At 45.3% G+C, this 22,500-nt stretch overlaps 2 protein-coding genes across 3 annotated transcripts in view; one reads left to right on the top strand and one right to left on the bottom strand.

Moving 5' to 3' along the window:
• LOC132954991 (microfibril-associated glycoprotein 4-like) overlaps positions 1–22,500 on the top strand; it is an 80,093-nt gene that overhangs the window by 25,291 nt on the left and 32,302 nt on the right. The gene's annotated exons all lie outside the window — the stretch shown is intronic.
• The window catches only part of prkg1b (protein kinase cGMP-dependent 1b), a 66,201-nt gene that overhangs the window by 33,803 nt on the left and 9,898 nt on the right, over positions 1–22,500 (bottom strand). For both annotated transcript variants that reach the window (XM_061027558.1, XM_061027557.1), the window contains exons 2-3: positions 16,943–17,109; positions 3,359–3,472 (exon numbers count right to left, since the gene is read on the bottom strand). In XM_061027558.1, the coding sequence (XP_060883541.1) occupies positions 3,359–3,472; positions 16,943–17,109 (281 nt within the window). The remainder of the gene's footprint in view (positions 1–3,358; positions 3,473–16,942; positions 17,110–22,500) is intronic.

Genomic DNA, 22,500 nt, shown 5'->3' with positions numbered 1-22,500 from the left:
CAAGAACAGTTTCAGTTTTACTTTAAAATGTTTTCATCATCTTTGCTATAAATATTAAAGTCCAGAATTGACCTGTAACCTTTAACTATATCATAAAGAAACTCGTCTCTGTAGGGGAAACATAGGTTATTGCTTGTGGTCAAATGTTGCATGTCATATTATTATTTACACAAAGATGTCAGCGCTGTTTTATTAAAAAAGTAATACCAACATAAACCGGATTCAAACACAGAGAACTCTCTTGTGAAAAGCGTATATATTTGAAGCTTAGAAGATGAACTGCAGTTCCATGGAGGTGCTGTGTCAACATTTTGAATAATTAATGAAGTATCCACGGCGTGTTAAAATTACTTACATTGCCTCCCGACATGAACGGCTGCAGATGTACCAATATTCCTGCAGCTACAGTTTAAAAATAAACAACATTATATAGACTCGCCTATCTCGCTCTGCACAGCCTCTGCACTCGATCATCCAGGATTCATAAAAATGTAGGAACATGTTTCTGGATATTTTCCACATTCCATCAAATTTAATGAGCAGCCCTCTGCTGCTCAGGTAGACACATTTTCCACCTGAGCAGTTTTCCTCTCAGAACACTTTGACCTCTTAAACTATCCTGAAGAAAGAATGTTCAACATGTTCCTCATAAATAAATCATAAAGTCTGTCCTGTGTAAATGTGTCTCTGAGTCATGACTGTCTACAATGAGGGAGAAGCTCGAGTCCCGCTGGCTGTGTTGTTGTCAGAGCCGTGTTTACATGGACGGGACGGCCGGCTCCTCCCCTTGTGTATAAAAGCTGTTTTAGTCAAGAACTAGAGAGAAGAAGAACATACTCACTGATTATTTGGATGTTAGTAAGAGTTTTTAGATCACGCTCATTCTGTGTCAGTTTACATGAAATGTGAAGCTACGAGCTAACTAAAGAGCGCTAACATTAGCATGCTAACACAACAATGTGAAGCTACGAGCTAACTAAAGAGCGCTAACATTGGCATGCTAACACAACAATGTGAAGCTACGAGCTAACTAAAGAGCACTAACATTAGCATGCTAACACAACAATGTGAAGCTACGAGCTAACTAAAGAGTGCTAACATTAGCATGCTAACACAACATTGAAGGACACAGGTGATTGCAGCTCAAGCAAAGGACAATTTTGTCGATTTGTTCGATAGTTTAAAATTGACATGACTTTTTCAGTTACACAAACTTTAATTTATGGTTCATTATTGTGATTAATTAAATGATAAAAGGAATATAGTGATACAAAATTGTATTTCCTCTTCCGTTAACACTTGTGTTTTTTCTGCTATAATAAGCTTGGGACCCCTCAGATTTATCTTCCGACCACTTGTGAGGGTCCCCAGCCCCAGGTTGGGAACCACTGCTACAATACATTAGAGGTTCTGCAATAACAACTGTGCTCTTTATATGTTGGATTTATGCACTTTTGATTTGAGCTTCAAACAATAAAACACATTAAATGGATTTTGAGGTTTAAGAGGACATTTGTCACAAATCTGTACGGGGATATGAGGACCAACCCAATCCTCTGTGTAAAAGACTTATTGAGGCATCAAACTGATCCCCATCATTGAAACATCCAAATTAAACAAAGACTCACCCACCTGGACACCAAAAACTCATACGTCAGAATGCTGTTCATAGACTTCAGTTCAGCATTCAACACCATCATCCCTCAGCAGCTGATCGGCAAACTGGACCAGCTGGGGCTCAGCACCTCCCTGTGCAACTGGCTGCTGGACTTCCTCAGCGAGAGGCCTCAGACAGTGCGGGTCGGCGGCAGCACATCAAAAACCACCGTCCTGAGCACTGGGGCCCCCCAAGGTTGTGTGCTCAGCCCCCTGCTCTTCACGCTGCTGACCCACGACTGCGCTCCATCCTTCAGCAGCAACCACATTGTGAAGTTCGCGGACGACACAACAGTGGTTGGTCTCATCTCCAACAACGATGAGACGCACTACAGGATGGAGGTCAGCCAACTGGCCACATGGTGCAGAGACAACAACCTCTTCCTGAACGTCGACAAGACCAAGGAGGTTGTTGTCGACTTCCGGAGAGTCCCCACTCCTAAACCTCCACTGACCATCGACGGTGCTGCTGTGGAGAGAGTGAGCAGCACCAAGTTCCTGGGGGTTCACATCAGTGAGGATCTCTCCTGGACAACCAACACCACATCACTGGCCAAGAAGTCCCAGCAGCGCCTCTACTTCCTCCGCAAGCTGAAGAGAGCACGAGCCCCCCCAACCATCATGTGCTCCTTCTACAGAGGCACCATCGAGAGCATCCTGACCAGCTGCATCACTGTGTGGTTTGGGAGCTGCACTGCTGCCAACCGCAAGACCCTGCAGCGCTCAGTGAAGGCTGCTGAACAGATTATCGGTGTCCCACTCCCCTCTCTTCTGGACCTCTACGGTACCCGCCTCACCCGCAAAGCAACCAGCATTGTGCGTGACCCCACCCACCCCTCACACAGCCTCTTTAGCCTCCTGCCATCGGGGAGACGGTACCGCAGCCTGTGGGCCGGCTCCACCAGACTGGGAAACAGCTTCTTCCACCAAGCTGTCAGGAAGCTTAACTCTCTCCCCTCTCTTCCTTCCCCCCCCTCTGCCCCCACGAACACTTGATGTTGAAACCCCCTCCCGTTTGCCACCAAGAACTCTGGAATAATAACTCTGAAGCTAACTATTCAAAAGTACACTCAGTTTACTGCACATTGCACAAGTTTACTTTTTCTTTAAATTTAATTTAATTTAATTTACCATTTTGTACCTTTTGCACAATTTAGAATTTATTACTGTAAATATTATTTATCTTATTTTTACCTCATTTTATTTTATCTATTTTACCTTATCTTATTGTATCTTATTTTATCTTATTTTGGTTGTGTTGCACCGCGGGACGGAGACAAACGAAATTTCGATTCCACTGTATGTCTGGCATATTTTGAAATTGACAATAAAGTTGACTTTGACTTTGACTTTGACTAATGATATCAGAGACCTGATTCAACAAAGGATTGGAGGATCCGATGTTAAAAGAACCTGGTTTACAAGGACCAGCTGTTTCAGATGGATGTCTGTTGATGTTGAAGTGAAGCCAAAATATTGCTGCTACCTTGCAGTGGTCATGTCAATTGGACTGCACAGTAAAGATCAGCTGGTAAAACCGCTGTGTTGATGTCCCACCCCTCCCCCGACTCAAAATACACATTTAAATTTAAGGACAAAACAACAGCTATCTCAGGCTGTCACAGTGTATAACAAAACAAATACAGTTTTGGGTATTGAAATGTTGCCAATGTACCGGAAAAAACACACACAATGTACTCACTCTTGACAGTTGCCGTCCGGGTACAGTTGTAGAGGATTGCCAGCTCTCCGAACACTTTGCCCGGTCCCATCGTACACAACTTCATCCCCTCTTTAGTCACTTCCACCTTCCCCTCTGAGTGAGAGACAGTCACACAAAGAGAAAAAGAAAAGAGAGAATACATTTTGGAAGATTTAAATGAGAAACCAACAAGAATTTAGGACAGATATCCTTTATAACTTATCCAAGCTAAACTCAAACTTTATTGAAATTATTAAATGTACCAAAACATTCAAATTGAATGAAGTACATAACTTGTGTAAATGTGCACAGTTGCTGCATTTTTATAAACTGCCCATGGGTATATGTTGTGCAACCACCCTCCTTTAAAATTGACCTGCATTTAATCAAGCATCTTAGTGTTGTAGTCAAGACCACACTAACCAAGACCAGGACATACTTGAGACCAAAATGCTCCGAGACATTTAGGGATCAAGACCGAGTCAAGACCAAGACCAAGGCAGGGTGAGACCAGGACATCACGGGAGTTCTCCTGCTACTCCCTATTGTAAGTTTAAAGTTGAGTTTTTTCACCAAATGTTCAGTTTTTGGCCTTTAAATCACAAACTAATACTAAACAAATAAATCAGTCAATCTTTTCTGTTTGATGTTTGTTTCCCACGTTTCTGCGTTTTGATTCTGTGACTGTATCCTTTATCTGCTGAGTGTAAAGTACTTCACAGTGGAATTGAATTTAAAAAGTGCTTTTCAAAATGTTCTCCGACGTTATTAAACAACTACAAAGATTCAGTTTCCAGGAAGAACTCTCAGCATTGATGTTTTGAGCTGAGCTAATCTGAGCTGCAACAGGTTTCCTGAAAAAAACAAAAAAAGATTCATTTTAGTGTGTTGGCACGCATGTGTTTCTGTGTGTTTCTTTGTGTTTGTGTATAAAGGGAAATGGGGGATTGCATATTAAAGTTTGTAGACTTTAATTAGTGAGGGGACAGACGTGTGACTTCAATTACTTCACAACAACTTCACATTTCAGTGTTAGTTTCCCAGAACCAAAAACCTTGATTTCTTTTACTAAAACAAAAATAAGTTTTATTTAACATATTTGTGGTCATTTTTCATGCCTTTGTGTCTCTTTATTCCTTTCATATTTTTTGTCAGAGAAATGTTGAATGAGGAGTAAAAAGTCTCGTCAGATTAGAAAACGAGAATCCCAGAAAAACTATACAAACATAGGAATGAAAGTGCATTTGAATTTCTCTGCACTCTCTCGTGACTGATGAATTTCTGCACCTTCTGTTATTTATTTTTCTATATTATACAAGTTGTCGAAATGAGCTGATGTTTATCGGCGTTTCATTATTTATGTCTGAGCTGCGTTCAACATTTGGCCAGCTCTGACATTTCAGATTAATAATAATAAAGATGGATTCAAACGTACAGCAGGAGACTGGAAATGTCAGATTGAGCAAAACATCTGTGTCATAACAACACAAACAATAACAACACAATAAATTCAACAAACACAAACCATAAAGGGATCATAGAGTTACACTGAACCTGTCTGATCTGACAAATAATTGTCAGTTCTTTCCGTTGAGCTAGAACTGATTTAGGTAAAAATTATCCAGACTCTGATTTTGAGAATTTTATTAAAAGGAAGAATGTTCAACATGTTCCTCATCAATAAATCATAAAGTCTGTCCTGTGTAAATGTGTCTCTGAGTCATGACTGTCTACAATGAGGGAGAAGCTCGAGTCCCGCTGGCTGTGTTGTTGTCAGAGCCGTGTTTACATGGACGGGACGGCCGGCTCCTCCCCTTGTGTATAAAAGCTGTTTTAGTCAAGAACTAGAGAGAAGAAGAACATACTCACTGATTATTTGGATGTTAGTAAGAGTTTTTAGATCACGCTCATTCTGTGTCAGTTTACATGAAATGTGAAGCTACGAGCTAACTAAAGAGCGCTAACATTAGCATGCTAACACAACAATGTGAAGCTACGAGCTAACTAAAGAGCACTAACATTAGCATGCTAACACAACAATGTGAAGCTACGAGCTAACTAAAGAGCGCTAACATTAGCATGCTAACACAACAATGTGAAGCTACGAGCTAACTAAAGAGCACTAACATTAGCATGCTAACACAATGCAGGACACAGGTGATGTGAAGCTACGGGCTAACTAAAGAGCACTAACATTAGCATGCTAACACAATGCAGGACACAGGTGATGTGAAGCTACGGGCTAACTAAAGAGCACTAACATTAGCATGCTAACACAATGCAGGACACAGGTGATTCCAGCTCGAGCAAAGGACAATTTTGTCCGCCGCTTGAGCTCAATGGTGCTTAATTATGGTGCTTTCTATTTCATAACTCCTTAGTGCAACATGAGGGGAGGGGGGGTTGGAGGTGTGTCGCTGGAGGAGAGCGGAGGCTTCAGTATGGAGGAGGCGTGGCCTAACAGAAGTTTGTTTTGGTTTCATGCTGGAGCTCAATGGCGACCTCTACTGGATCAAAAAGTCACACATTCTGCCTTTAAAAAGTAAATTTGAACAGATTTCAGAGATTACAGACTGCAGAAATTTACTAAAACACAATTTGAGACACAACTTGTTATCCATGTAAAAAAGGTTGCCAACATTTTTGTGCAATTTAGACAATGTGCAGGAGTTTGCCTGGATTCATGCCTCTTATACATCTGACTCATGATATAGATGTAGTTGTTTATAAAGCTTCTGTACATTTTTAAACTATCAATCATTGAAATAACAAAGACTGTAACATTTTGGTGGTATCAAAAATGTTGGGGCGCTGGTGGCGCAGTGGCTAGTGCGTGCGTCCCGTGTATGGAGGCTATGGTCCTCCAAGCATGCGACCCATGTTCGAACCTGTGGCTCCTTTCCCGCATGTCAAACCCCACTCTCTCTCTCTCCCTGATTTCCAACTGTATCCACTGTCCTATCTCTCCAAGAAAAAGGCTCAAAGGCCCAAAAATACATCTTAAAAAAAGTAGCAAAAATGTAGACGGCCTTATGGTTTCTCCTGGTCATTTTGCTCACTGTGATCTGTGCTCGCAGATATCATCAAAAGTGAATACAAAAATATCGGTATTGTTATTGGAAATGATCATGAGGCTTCCTAGCAACACACACAGCAGATGTTGCCGATCATTAAGTAGAATTAGAGATAAAGATAAACACATGCACACACAGAGTCTGCTGCTGTAATTGCAGTCGTAATAATCATCAATAATCCTCAGTTACAGACGGGGAGCATGTTTGAATCTCGTAATTTCAGGGCTGAAACATGTGTTGGGTCATTACAGTGAATCAGACGTCGACATTACAAACACCTGAGAGACCTGAGAGGTCATTATGAAGCAGCTGCTCATTGTTACTCTCCTCCTCCTCTCCTCTACAACGCCTCAAATCTCATCCATCACTTTTGAAAATGCTGAGAAAACAATACAAGAAACCAGAGCAGATGAAACAGAACAGAAACATGATGTGAACTTCTGAATGCTCATAGTGCTGTGTAATGTATATTTATATATATTTAACACATTGTGTGTCATGTATTGGCTGCGTTACCATATTATTAAAAGCGACCAGGCTTGGCGAGCATGAGGCTCGGGAGCTGCACAATGAGTAACACTGCTTTAGGAGCTCTGCAGATAATTCTCTGATACAATCCAACTTAAAAAAAACACATCATGCATTAGTGAATATTCTGGCACATTGGAGGGGGAGTCACAGGTGAAACTCAAGAAAATGTGTTCAATTATTAAAAAAGAAGGTGGACAGAGAGTGACAGAACAGTGTGGGCGACCGACTACCAGAGAGAGAGACAGAGAGTATTCAGACAGAGTAGGTGCGAGGTGTGTTTGTACTTGGCTGTACACTACAGTACTCTGTGAAAACGGCAGTATGCTGTTGTTTTGTTAAGATTCATTATATTCAAAGTCCCTGTAGGGTTCATCAGTGTTGGTCTGAGCACCGGGTCAACAAGCCTGTAATCATCACAAACAGAGAGCAGAGTGAGACCTCCTCCTCCACACTCACTCGTCTTTGTTTTTCTGTAAACTGAGACAGAAGCTCTACAAACCAGTTAATCTGCATCCACTCGACTGTTTGCCGTCGAGTCGAGTGATGGAACGGGCTGAGAGCTCGCAGACGATCTGACAGGACGACAGCAGGAGAAGAAAGTCTGCTGCGGAGACGTCTTCATTACAAACACACACAGAGGGAAAAAAGATTTCCTCTGTTGGTCAGGTAACAAAGACGTACCTGGAGATAAAACACATCTGAGCGTTGGTTGCCGCTAAAATTTGTCAAATCTTGAATGAGCTGTGATACAACGTGTTTAAAAACAAAACAATCGATTTATTTGAATGAGGATAGAATCAAGAAGTTAGTTTCATATAAGACAGGTGTGTAGGAGAGGAATGAATCCATCAAAAATAACAAACAAACTCTCGGATTCTGATTTGCACAACCGATGACTTTGTGCAATTTAGACGGTGTGAAAAAGGGCGCTTGCAATTTATTTAGAAATAACCCAATATTGGGCGTCTAGGAGTTCTCTTTTTTTTGTTGCTGTGGGATCAACTTCGTTTGATTTTTAACCATATCATGATATTTTGCATGGCGATATTATATCGTCACATGGCGGTTAAGTATTTATATTATAGTTTTTAATTTAATAGCAAATGTGCTTTTTTATTTTTAATTGCTGAAGGGGTTAAACAATTCATTTTGAACAGGTTGCATTGTTAAAAATTGATGTTTAAGTTTGATAAGACTGAATCCCAGCTGTCATTGGGCAAGAGGCGGGGTTACACCCTGGACTGTTCACGAGCCAATCACAGAGCTGACATATAGAGACAGACAACCGGACACACTCACATTCACACCTACGGACATTTTAGAGTCAGCAGTTAACCTAACGAGCATGTGTTTGGACTGTGGGAGGAAGACGGAGAACCAGGAGAGAACCCACACATGAAGAACATGCAGACTCCACACAGAGAGACTCCTGAAGGACGGGGATTCAAACCAGGAACCTCCTCACAGAGAGACTCCTGTCAGACGGGGATTCAAACCAGGAACCTCCTCACAGAGAGACTCCTGAAGGACGGGGATTCAAACCAGGAACCTACTCACAGAGAGACTCCTGTCAGACGGGGATTCAAACCAGGAACCTCCACACAGAGAGACTCCCGTCAGATGGGGATTCAAACCAGGAACCTCCTCACAGAGAGACTCCTGTCAGACGGGGATTCAAACCAGGAACCTCCTCACAGAGAGACTCCTGAAGGACGGGGATTCAAACCAGAAACCTCCTCACAGAGAGACTCCTGTCAGACGGGGATTCAAACCAGGAACCTCCTCACAGAGAGACTCCTGAAGGACGGGGATTCAAACCAGGAACCTCCTCACAGAGAGACTCCTGTCAGACGGGGATTCAAACCAGGAACCTCCTCACAGAGAGACTCCTGAAGGACGGGGATTCAAACCAGGAACCTCCTCACAGAGAGACTCCTGTCAGACGGGGATTCAAACCAGGAACCTCCTCACAGAGAGACTCCTGTCAGACGGGGATTCAAACCAGGAACCTCCTCACAGAGAGACTCCTGTCAGACGGGGATTCAAACCAGAAACCTCCTCACAGAGAGACTCCTGTCAGACGGGGATTCAAACCAGGAACCTCCTCACAGAGAGACTCCTGTCAGACGGGGATTCAAACCAGGAACCTCCACACAGAGAGACTCCTGAAGGACGGGGATTCAAACCAGGAACCTCCACACAGAGAGACTCCTGAAGGACGGGGATTCAAACCAGGAACCTCCACACAGAGAGACTCCTGAAGGACGGGGATTCAAACCAGGAACCTCCACACAGAGAGGGGACATGACTAACCACTGCACCACCGTGCAGCCCTCTGCTGGAAACATGATTCTTTAAATAATAAATCTGGGTTTAGAGATGAATGGTGATGATGGATTCCTGGATTCATTGGATGTTTTTTTTCTGCATAAAGCCAAAGCTCCAACATGATCTGTCATGGAGGAAAAAACAGAAACCAGAATGTTTCAAAGCCCCAAATCCTGTCCCTCATCCCCAGACACTGCGTCCTTATGATGATAAACATTATACAGATAGGTTGTTTTGGATTAGGACGGCAGATGGTTTGAGTGCGATAAAGCCTTCGGAGTCTCCAGAGGGCGCTGCGTGTGTCTGATTATGATGTCCTCGAGTGATGTCACTTGAGTCAGCGTGTAAATAAAACAATCTGTGCAGACCTCTGTGATAAGCTGCTAATACCTGCTGCTGATTAATTAGCCTCTTTTAGCAAATAACACCCCCAAATCAGTCATATAGGATGCATTGTGGGTAATGTAGGCAGCAGAGGTTTTATCCTCTTTTTTTAACAAGAATAAGCGTCAGATATAGAAAGTAATTGAATTAGGACTGAATTTCAAGAGTTCATCGCGATTCATTTTTAAAAACTTTTTGTGCGGCCGCTCCGAGCGCTCAAGTTGAAAATCTTTCAACTTTTTAGAAAGATGCTGTTGACGTCACCGCCGCTCATTTCCTAATGTATGATACTCCCCGTGGTTTTACCGCCTACAGATCGTGTGTTGTACCCACATCCCACAGCCAGGTAAGCTGAGAGATCTTTACTTGCTGTGTGCTTTTATTTTGAAATAAAGTAAGGTCCTTCCTGTAGATGGAAGGTTAGGACAGGAAGTTAAAGCACAGAAACAAGAAGTGGTTAGGGATCCCAGACTGAGGTCAAACAGCTCAAAGGAACGGTAACAAAGGTCAATGTGTGATGTCATCAGGTCAATGTGTGGTGTCATAAGGTCAATGTGTGATGTCATCAGGTCAATGTGTGATGTCATCAGGTCAATGTGTGATGTCATCAGGTGGATATTACTGTCTGAGAGTTTGTTAAAGTGAAATGAGACGTTCAAAGATGCAGCAGTGTTCTTCTTTTACATCACTGAGACTACAGGGAGACACTGAGGACCACTATCTACGGAGAGCCTGAAGGGACAAAATAACATGAGATTAATCAGGATTAACTCGTTAATGCTGACAGCCCCAGTTTAATTAAAAATGACATTTCAGAAGTGTTGAACATGAAAAAGTAAAATCTTGAATATTAAATATTAATCACAATAATTCAACATGTTGTTCAGTCGATTGAAGCTGCAGACAATCAAATAAAATATGCATGTGGACAGACATGAGTGGGCTGACACACACACACACACATGGATCAAATCAGCAGTGTGTGTGTTTGTGTGTGTTGTAGTGTTCAGAAGTATTTTCAGAAATGAAGGATTTTAATTGGCTCGTCGACTCGAGAGGTTCAAGTGCTTAATATGTAAATAAACTCTCACACACCAGACTTCATTCAAAAATGAGTCATTTTAACACTGATTAGAGTATTAACTGAAATCCCTTTGGTAAGAGAACCTGACACAAAGATAATTATCCTCCAACCAGCTTCCCTTCTTTCCTCCTCTCCTCTGATGCTTCCTTCCTTCCTTCTTCTCCTCTTCCCTCGCTCTTTTTCCTATTTTTATTCTCTCCTTGTTTCTTTTAAAATCGATTCCAAATTTATAAACCATGAAAACATTTAAATGCCAAATATGGTCATCCAACAGGTTGTCATGCCAACCGCATCCCCCAGAGAGCTGTGTGTGTGTGTGTGTGTGTCCTGTCTTGTACATAATGAGACCAAAGTGCTGCATCTGTTTCTTCCTCCAATCACAGTATCAATTTTATTACACACACACACACACACACACACACACACACACACACACACACACACACACACACACACACACACACACACACACACACACACACACACACACACACACACACACACACACACACACACACACAATTGTTCTGGTCTGTTTTTAGGGATCACTTCCTCTTCCTGTGACAGAAGTTGTTATATTTAGCCATCTGCACGCCCCCTGCCTCCCCCCTGTTTCTTTTGTCTCTTCACAGTTCAAACTGTGTAACTCTGTGACGTCAAATAACTTTTTACCACATTTATTTCCTTTAATCTCAGAATCTAAAGTTGAGGGTCTCATTGAGCTTCAGACTAAAATAAACCTTCATGACACCTGTGAATCGTAGGCCAAGACTCCTACAAGGCAAGGCTGCACGCAGCGCCGTCAGTGTCTACGATTCATTTATCCAAAGCAATGACCATCAGAGAGTAAGAACAAACACAAGCGAGGATCGAGAGAGGAGGAGACGACGAGGAACAATCCTGATCAGAGTCGCTCAGATCGACAGGAAACGACCCTATCCTACATTTCCCATGATGCACTTGGGTAGTGTAATTTTGTCGGAGGCTGCAGACCTTCTGTTACTACAACTCACACAGCGTGATGAACTATCTTTACACTGATGACATCACTGATGACATCACTGATGACATCATTACGGTGCAGATGACATCGTACAGCTAGTAAGTGTTTATTTATTCATACTGTCTCTCTCTCTCTCTTCCTGTGCAGGTCTGCTCTCCCTTGCCCACTTCAGAGACTGACCCACTTAGTCTGAGCTGGACACACACACACACACACACACACACACACACACACACACACACACACACACACACACACACACACACACACACACACACACACACACACACACACACACACACACACACACACACACACACACACACACACACACACACACACACACACACACACACACACACACACACACACACACACACACACACACACACACACACACACACACACACACACACACACACACACACACACACACACAGATAAATTGTAGAAACAATCCGTCTGTCTGAACCCCCTCCTGCCCACACCAGACTCCATTGAAAAAAGAGTCATTTTAACATTAACTTGCTCGTCAGCTCACATCTATTTGTATAAAATCTGACACGGAGACATGTTTCAGATCGTGAGGACTCGCTCTTCGACTCAGCCCGTGTGCTGTGACCCACACAGCCGCTTTTTACTTAGATATAAATGTCGTCAGTTTTTTTTTTTTCTTCACACCACTCGCTGCCACCCACCGACACGGAGGATTGGCCATCTGGAGGATTGTTATCGAGCCGCTGCGAGTCCAGAAACACGGAGACAAAGAGATTTTTTTTTAAAAAGTCCTCAAACTCAACATGTCGGCAGGTTTCCTTTCCTGAGAGGCCGTGAAGAGGTTACAGATCACACACTCAAACGTGCACACAGAAAGACATCAACCTGAGCTTTAAGTGGGAGGATCACGTTTCTAAACAGGCTTCTTATGTAACACGCTAACCTCAAACACGGCTATAAATACACGCCGAGCGCTCACACAGAAGAATTCACAGAGGAGGACGCAGAGCTGTCAGAGCAGCGTGAGGGTCGGACGTTCGAATCCTGGAGTGCCCCTCGAGCAAAACACTGAAACCAAAACACTCGGATGTGTGTGTCCCTGTGATCTTGTAGTTCTCTTGTGATCTTGTAGTTCTCCTGTGATCTTGTAGTTCTTCCTGTGATCTTGTAGTTCTCCTGTGATCTTGTAGTTCTTCCTGTGATCTTGTAGTTCTCGTGATCTTGTAGTTCTCTTGTGATCTTGTAGTTCTCCTGAGATCTTGTAGTTCTCTTGTGATCTTGTAGTTCTCCTGTGATCTTGTAGTTCTCGTGATCTTGTAGTTCTCTTGTGATCTTGTAGTTCTCCTGTGATCTTGTAGTTCTTCCTGTGATCTTGTAGTTCTCCTGTGATCTTGTAGTTCTTCCTGTGATCTTGTAGTTCTCCTGTGATCTTGTAGTTCTCGTGATCTTGTAGTTCTCTTGTGATCTTGTAGTTCTCCTGAGATCTTGTAGTTCTCCTGTAGTTCTCCTGTGATCTTGTAGTTCTCTTGTGATCTTGTAGTTCTCCTGAGATCTTGTAGTTCTCCTGTAGTTCTCCTGTGATCTTGTAGTTCTCTTGTGATCTTGTAGTTCTCCTGAGATCTTGTAGTTCTCCTGTAGTTCTCCTGTGATCTTGTAGTTCTTCCTGTGATCTTGTAGTTCTCCTGTGATCTTGTAGTTCTTCCTGTGATCTTGTAGTTCTCCTGTGATCTTGTAGTTCTCGTGATCTTGTAGTTCTCTTGTGATCTTGTAGTTCTCCTGAGATCTTGTAGTTCTCCTGTAGTTCTCCTGTGATCTTGTAGTTCTCTTGTGATCTTGTAGTTCTCCTGTGATCTTGTAGTTCTTCCTGTGATCTTGTAGTTCTCCTGTGATCTTGTAGTTCTTCCTGTGATCTTGTAGTTCTCGTGATCTTGTAGTTCTCTTGTGATCTTGTAGTTCTCCTGAGATCTTGTAGTTCTCTTGTGATCTTGTAGTTCTCCTGTGATCTTGTAGTTCTCGTGATCTTGTAGTTCTCTTGTGATCTTGTAGTTCTCCTGTGATCTTGTAGTTCTTCCTGTGATCTTGTAGTTCTCCTGTGATCTTGTAGTTCTTCCTGTGATCTTGTAGTTCTCCTGTGATCTTGTAGTTCTCGTGATCTTGTAGTTCTCTTGTGATCTTGTAGTTCTCCTGAGATCTTGTAGTTCTCCTGTAGTTCTCCTGTGATCTTGTAGTTCTCTTGTGATCTTGTAGTTCTCCTGAGATCTTGTAGTTCTCCTGTAGTTCTCCTGTGATCTTGTAGTTCTCTTGTGATCTTGTAGTTCTCCTGAGATCTTGTAGTTCTCCTGTAGTTCTCCTGTGATCTTGTAGTTCTCTTGTGATCTTGTAGTTCTCCTGAGATCTTGTAGTTCTCCTGTAGTTCTCCTGTGATCTTGTAGTTCTCCTGTGATCTTGTAGTTCTCCTGTGATCTTGTAGTTCTCCTGTAGTTCTCCTGTGATCTTGTAGTTCTCCTGAGATCTTGTAGTTCTCCTGTGAGGCGAGAACTGTTGGATTTAAACAATCCCTTAAAACAAATGATGGAGGGTTTCCCTTAAGGTGTTAACCAAGCAGTAACCTGGAGGTTGAAACATGAAGCTGATGCTGAAGTGTTAAATCCTGCAGTTCCTGGAGTGTCCACTAGAGGCTGGCTGCAGAAGCACAGGAAGTCACATACACACCCATTCTAAAAAGTCTGTTTTTACAGCAGAGATTAACATGTTTACAGCCTGGTTCAAAAAACCAAATAGGTGTGATTAGCTCATGTCTCAATGGACACACACTGTACGGGGGGTGAATGTTTTGATGACTCATCAGTTTTGATTTGATGAAGGATTAGAGTTATTCACAATAAGGCGTGTAGCTGACCTGATTGACAGGTGGGCGCGGTGTAACGGTTTGTCAGGAGGTTTAAAACCCGCCTCAGCTCCAGCTCTCAGCCTGTCGTTAGGTTGACTGAAAGTTGAGACAGCATTTCCAGCATGGAGACCGCCATCGATGGGACTCCAGCGCCCCCTGCAGGAACAGACGGGTGTCTATGGCGGTAACAGGATGCTTTAAAAAGTATTTTAAAAACAGTTAAAGAGCGTCTCAAACTGCAGCTGATTTGATGTTTTTTTAACATCCTGGATGAGATGAAGGTTCTGAGAGACTTTTTATTGAATCAATGAACAAAAGCTGCTTTGTGCCTCATTTGAATGAACTTCCTGTTTTTAAGGTCATGAGAATGTTAAATCATCAAAGCGTTGGTCTTTCTGTTGCTTCGGGGGCTTCATGTATAATATTTTTAGAAACACATCTTTTAGTGTAACTGTTTCCAAAGTAAAGTTCAACTGAAGGGCTGAGTAAAGAGACGCTCAGAGAAAGACGACGGACGAAGTCGCTCATTAGGAAGTTAAATGAAGAGTGACTGTTTAGAGAGGAGCGTCATGTGACCTGCCCCGAGTCTGGAAGACGACCTGGAACCGAAAAAAGTCCTGAAGGTCAAAGTGAGCTCGAGGAAACGGGACGGGAAACTTCTCTGTTACAGCTGAAATGTTCTCGTGCAGTCCTCATCAGCTGACGGCCAGCTGTTTTAGTACTCGGAATCGGTCTTGGTCTCAAGACCGGTCTGGAGACCATCTTTTGAAGAAAGCATTAGAACTCATTCTTGTCTCGGTCTCAAACTGGACGGACTCCGGATCTTAAATCAAGACCGGTAGAGACCACCAGTTCATTCATAGTTTGATTTTTATCTACCGGTTACAGCCGCAACCTTCCCGGTGTTAGCCTTGGTCTTGGTCTTGGTCTTGGTCTTGTCTCAGTCTTGGTCTTGGTCTTGGTCTTGTCTCAGTCTTGGTCTTGGTCTTGTCTCAGTCTTGGTCTTGTCTTGGTCTCGCCCTGCCTTGGTCTTGGTCTTGGTCTTGTCTTGGTCTCGCCCTGCCTTGGTCTTGGCCTTGGTCTTGTCTCGGTCTCGGTCTCGCCCTGCCTTGGTCTTGGACTTGTCTTGGTCTTGGTCTTGGTCTTGGACTTGTCTCGGTCTCGCCCTGCCTTGGTCTTGGACTTGTCTTGGTCTCGCCCTGCCTTGGTCTTGGTCTTGGTCTTGGTCTTGTCTTGGTCTCGCCCCGGCCTTGGTCTAGGTCTTGGTCTTGTCTCGGTCTTGCCCTGCCTTGGTCTTGGTCTTGGTCTTAGTCTTGGTCTTGGTCTTGTCTTGGTCTCGCCCTGCCTTGGTCTTGGACTTATCTTGGTCTCGCCCTGCCTTGGTCTTGGTCTTGGTCTTGTCTTGGTCTCGCCCTGCCTTGATCTTGGTCTTGGTCTTGGTCTTGTCTTGGTCTCGCCCTGCCTTGATCTTGGTCTTGGTCTTGGTCTTGTCTCGCCCTGCCTTGATCTTGGTCTTGGTCTTGGTCTTGGTCTTGTCTTGGTCTCGCCCTGCCTTGGTCTTGGTCTTGGTCTTGGTCTTGGTCTCGCCCTGCCTTGATCTTGGTCTTGGTCTTGGTCTTGTCTTGGTCTCGCCCTGCCTTGATCTTGGTCTTGGTCTTGGTCTTGTCTCGCCCTGCCTTGATCTTGGTCTTGGTCTTGGTCTTGGTCTTGTCTCGGTCTCGCCCTGCCTTGGTCTTGGTCTTGGTCTTGGTCTCGCCCTGCCTTGATCTTGGTCTTGGTCTTGGTCTTGGTCTTGTCTTGGTCTCGCCCTGCCTTGATCTTGGTCTTGGTCTTGGTCTTGTCTCGCCCTGCCTTGATCTAGGTCTTGGTCTTGGTCTTGGTCTTGGTCTTGTCTCGGTCTCGCCCTGCCTTGGTCTTGGTCTTGGTCTTGGTCTTGGTCTTGTCTCGGTCTCGCCCTGCCTTGATCTTGGTCTTGGTCTTGGTCTTGGTCTTGTCTTGGTCTCGCCCTGCCTTGATCTTGGTCTTGGTCTTGGTCTTGTCTCGCCCTGCCTTGATCTTGGTCTTGGTCTTGTCTTGGTCTCGCCCTGCCTTGATCTTGGTCTTGGTCTTGGTCTTGGTCTTGTCTCGGTCTCGCCCTGCCTTGGTCTTGGTCTTGGTCTCGGAGCACTCTGGTCTTGACTACCATCAAATATAAGTAATTGCTTCAAAGTATTTTTTCTTGACAAAGTGATCCTGAAAACATTTCTCATTATCACAACAAGTCAGAATAAGTCAAAACTCCGCCGCTGCTCACCTTCCATCACGTAGACCAGAGAGCCCACGTCGCCCTCCTCGATGATGCAGGCGTCTTTCCCATAATCCACCGGGTACATGCAGTCCACGATCTCCTGGATCTGAGACAGCTCCAGGTTCTTCATGAAGTCGTTATCCAAGATGGCCTCCTTAATCATCTCCTTAGACCTGAGGGGAGGAGACGAGGACAGGAGGGGAGGAGGAGACGAGGAGGGGAGCAGGAGGGGAAGAGACGAGGAGGGGAGGAAAGGAGGGCACGAGGAGAGCAGAGGGGAGGAGATGAGGACAGGAGAGGAGACGAGCAGGAAAGGAGGAAAGCAGGGTAGGAGGAGAGCAGGAGGGGAGGAGACAAGGAGGGGAGGAGGAAAGGAGGGCAGGAGGAGAGCAGAAGGGAGGAGATGAGGACAGGAGAGGAGGAGGAGACGAGGAGGGGAGCAGGAGGGGAAGAGACGAGGAGGGGAGGAAAGGAGGGCACGAGGAGAGCAGAGGGGAGGAGATGAGGACAGGAGAGGAGACGAGCAGGAAAGGAGGAAAGCAGGGTAGGAGGAGAGCAGGAGGGGAGGAGACAAGGAGGGGAGGAGGAAAGGAGGGCAGGAGGAGAGCAGAAGGGAGGAGATGAGGACAGGAGAGGAGGAGGAGACGAGGAGGGGAGCAGGAGGGGAAGAGACGAGGAGGGGAGGAAAGGAGGGCACGAGGAGAGCAGAGGGGAGGAGATGAGGACAGGAGAGGAGACGAGCAGGAAAGGAGGAAAGCAGGGTAGGAGGAGAGCAGGAGGGGAGGAGACAAGGAGGGGAGGAGGAAAGGAGGGCAGGAGGAGAGCAGAAGGGAGGAAATGAGGACAGGAGAGGAGGAGGAGACGAGGAGGGGAGCAGGAGGGGAAGAGACGAGGAGGGGAGGAAAGGAGGGCACGAGGAGAGCAGAGGGGAGGAGATGAGGACAGGAGAGGAGGAGGAGACGAGGAGGGGAGCAGGAGGGGAAGAGACGAGGAGGGGAGGAGGAGACAAGGACAGGAGACGAGGAAGGGAGGACAAGAGGGGAGGAGGAGACGAGGACAGGAGAGGAGGAGACAAAGGAAGGAGGAGAGCAGAGGGGAGGAGGAAAGGAGGGCAGAAGGAGAGCAGGAGGGGAGGAGGAGACGAGGGGAGGAGGAGAAGAAGATGGATGGAGGAGACAAGGACAGGAGACGAGGAAGGGAGGACAAGAGGGGAGGAGACGAGGAGAGGAGAGGAGGAGATGAAGGTAGGAGGAGAGTAGAGGGGAGGAGATGAGGACAGGAGAGGAGGAGGAGACGAGGAGGGGAGCAGGAGGGGAGGAGACGAGGAGGGGAGGAGGAAAGGAGGGCAGAAGGAGAGCAGGAGGGGAGGACAGGAGGGGAGGAGACGAAGGGAGGAGGAGAGCAGAGGGGAGGAGACGAGGACGGGAGGAGGAGACAAGGACAGGAGATGAGGAAGGGAGGACAAGAGGGGAGGAGGAGGGGAGGACAGGAGAGGAGGAGACAAAGGGAGGAGGAGAGCAGAGGGGAGGAGACGAGGACGGGAGAACAAGAGGGGAGGAGGAGACAAGGAGAGGAGGGAAGGAGGTGACGAGGGGAGGAGGCAAAAAGCAGAGGTGAAAAAATGTTTTAAATGCATCATCGCGATAAAGTGATAACAACACGTTCACCTGCTAAAACAACAACAGTGACATCTAGTGGTGAAAACTCAAACACGTTAATTTAACGTTGACGGCGTGATCACAAATCAAAGTCATGAAACTTTTCTGGGGGATGTAATCGATCACGTCGAACTCTCTCCCTCTGCACCTTTTGAAAAGCATCACCATGACAACCGCGTTTCAGAGGACATACAGGTGTAAGATTTAAGCTCAGGTGTTTCTCACACACACACACACACACACACACACACACACACACACACACACACACACACACACACACACACACACACACACACACACACACACACACACACACACACACACACACACACACACACACACACACACACACACACACACACACACACACACACACACACACACACACACACACACACACACACACACAGAAAGTCATTTCATGGTTCACCTGAGGGCTGAAACACTGAACAGTCTCTTTGTTTCTGTTTCTCTGTGAGAGCCTGAAGCTGATCTGGAGTCAGATAGCTGCGTGTGTGTGTGTGTGTGTGTGTGTGTGTGTGTGTGTGTGTGTGTGTGTGTGTGTGTGTGTGTGTGTGTGAGACAAACACCCCCCCCACCTGCTGTTTGTCTCTTCAGGAGGATTTTCTGTCTGTAGGTCAAAACGATGCGTCAGCTGTTCCTTCAGTTTGATTAACACGTTTAACATTTCCTGATAACGTCCTCATCATCACTCTTCATCGGTTTAAAGTCAGAGCGACGACCCCGCAGACACGACCGGGACAATCCCAGTGGATGGTGCTGGTTGTCTGGCGGCGAGGGGGGAGGGGCGAGGGGCAGTGTGCAGTGACAGTAAATAGATCATGGAGCTCAACGACTTGTATTCTGTCACACTTTCATTCAACTTTCCTCCACTCCCTCCGTCTCCCTGATCTTTAAGTAACCAATCATCCTGCTAGAGGAGGGGAGGAGAGGAGGAGAGAGGAGAGGAGGGGAGGAGGAGGAGGAGGAGAAGAGGCAAGGAGGAGATGAAGAGATGAAAAGATGAAGTGATGAGGGGAGGAGAGGAGGAGAGGAGGGGAGGAGGGGAGGAGGCGTGGAGAGGAGGCGAGTAGGAGATGACGAGATGAAGAGATGAAGAAGTGAGGAGGGGATGAGAGGAGGAGAGGAGGAGAGAAGGAGAGGAGGAAAGGAGGCGAGGGAATACAAGGACATAAAGAGGTACGGAGATAATGACACAAGGAGGGGAGGAGAGGAGGAAAGGAGAGTTAGAGACACAGATAGGGTACAAGGAGATAAAGAGGTGAGTAGGCATTGAAACAAGGAGAGGAGATGAGAGGAGGAGAAAAGATGGCAAGTATTAGATGACGAGCAGAGAAGGGGTTCAAGGAGATAAAGAGCTTAGGAGGTAATCAGACAAGGAAGAGAGGAGAGGAGGAAAGGAGGCGAGTGGGATATGACGATACAAGGAATGGAGACGAGGAGATGAAGAGGTAATGAGGAGAGGAGAGGAGAGGAGAGGAGAGGAGAGGAGGGGAGGGGAGGGGAAAGGAGAGGAGAGGAGAGGAGAGGAGAGGAGAGGAGAGGAGAGGAGAGGAGAGGAGGGGAGGGGAGGGGAAAGGAGAGGAGAGGAGAGGAGGGGAGAGGAGGGGAGAGGAGGAGAGGAGAGGAGAGGAGAGGAGAGGAGGAAAATCAAAAAGACAAGGAACAGGGTGAGGAAATGGGATGAACTGAAAGATTAGGACTTGAAATAAGGAGAGGAGATTAGGAGAAGAAACAAGGAGAGTAAACAAGGAGGAGGAGCGGCTTCTTCCTCCTTCAAACGTGGACGAATAAAAAGCAGCTGAGAGAGAGAGAGAGAGGATATGAGGTTTCCTTCCTGTCACATCAATAAAAACGTTTTCATGAAGACGGACTGAAAAGAGACGAACGGCGAGGCGAGAGATGAAAACCCTCCCAGCTGTCGACTTCAGAGAAAATCTCAGCTGATATTTAACCGTTGAGCTCTTCTCAGAGAGCGCCACTGATCTGAGAAAAGCTACAGCAGCGTCTTTAAACCAACCGTCGTTATAATATATAATTAGCGTTGAAATGACCGTTTGTAGTTTCACTCTTTTCTTAACATTTCAACAAAGTTCATCTTGATCGTCATCAATCGGACAAACTCTACAGCTGATTCAGAAACCGCTGCATACTTCTGTCGGACGCAGCCCGCCGTATGTCCTCGACCCTGTTGAATAACCATCAACTGCCAGTCGGTGGTTATTCAACAGGGTCCTAAGTCTCTGACTAGACTCTTCTCCTCTGTCGCCCCCCGGTGGTGGAATGAACTTCCAAACTCCATGTGATCTGCAGAGTCCCTCTGCACCTTTAAGAAAAAGCTAAAGACCCAGCTCTTTATGAATACTAACTTAATGATGATGGTCTCCATATTATTGATGATGATGATGGTAATGACGATGGTTTTTGTTTGATAACGACGACTTATAAGATGGTTTCTATACTGATTAGAGCTCTCAAGAACTGCCCTCAATGTTGTGCTTTGCCTCTGGTCACTTCCTGTCAGCACCTGTGTGTCCAATCAGACTCAAAGCTGATCGTTTGCTCTTACTCACATTGTTCCCTTTTTTCTAGATCCTTGCTTGTGTTGTTCTTACTCTCTGATGTACGTCGCTTTGGAGAAAAGAGTCTGATAAGTGAATTGTAGAATTGTATTCTGTAGTGCACCAGGCACGGCTAAGCTGTGTTCCGGTCTTGGAATGAGGAAGTAAACAAACAGCCCAGCTGACGACAAATGTTGCGTCCACTCCTGAAAATATGGAGAGCGTTTCTTCAGGAGTTTTCTGCACGTGTGAAATAACTGTCACAGTCTTCATTTAGATTTTCATGATTTAGAGAATCAACAAAGATAACTGGTGGTGTCTTTGTGTGGTCTCGTCTGATTGAGATTATTTCCTCTTGTTACGATGGACGTCGCTGTCCGTCATTTCCACCTCTGACCTGCCGGCGCTTTGCATTGTGGGAAACAGTTTTACGAGGGAGACTGGTCTGATGCAGACTGGAGATTTTTTCCTAAATCATCAGAACAACATCCGGGTTTTTGTTTTGTGGTTTCCACTTCTAAAACAGAAGTGATCTGTCAGATGCTCTGACAGACACGTTTGTCGCGCTTGGTGACAAAGACACATCGGCTGAACATGAACGCCTCGCTAAGTCGTAACAACTCGGTCCCCGATTTGCCCGTTTAACGCAGCGCAGTAGCCACTTAGCAACAAAGCTAATCTGACGTCACACTCTGATCACAGCAGCATCTGGTGGACGTTAGAGGAACTGCAGCTCGACACATTACAGCTCTGAGGCTGTTGATTGGTCCTGCAGCTTCAGTATGTGTTCTTGTTAGCTTTATTGTTTTTGTCTGTGTGTTACATGTTTCTCTTTAGGAGGGCCACTCGACGAGCCCCTCTGGGTTTATTTGGCTCCTCCAGGACATTTCTTTCAAAATGTATTTTTTGTTAATTTACTAATCATTATGTACTGTCTGTTTTTCCAGTCATCTATTATGTTTTTTTGTTTTTTTTTTTGCTTTTTAAGTGCATTAAAATAAATAATAAATAACAAAATAACAAAATGTCACTGACATCAAATTGTTCCCTCTGAGACTCAGGTGACTCTTCTGCACAGACTGAACTCAGTGGATATATTTGTTTTGTAAAGAGACGTTATGGATGTTGTTTCTGAGGAGCTACCTGAGCAGTTAAGATGAAAAAAAGACGCCTGAAGGAGCAGCGGAGAAGAGATGGAGCGTCTGCATTTCATCCAGCTGAGGGTAGAGAGAGAGAGAGAGAGAGAGAGAGAGAGAGAGAGAGAGAGAGAGACAGAGAGAGACAGAGAGAGAGACAGAGAGACAGAGACAGAGAGAGAGAG

This window comes from Labrus mixtus, chromosome 21 (assembly GCF_963584025.1).
Source record: "Labrus mixtus chromosome 21, fLabMix1.1, whole genome shotgun sequence".
In the NCBI taxonomy this organism is placed as follows: domain Eukaryota; kingdom Metazoa; phylum Chordata; class Actinopteri; order Labriformes; family Labridae; genus Labrus; species Labrus mixtus.
The sequence above is the reverse complement of the archived record's forward strand: the minus strand, read 5'-3'. Positions and strand labels throughout refer to the sequence as shown.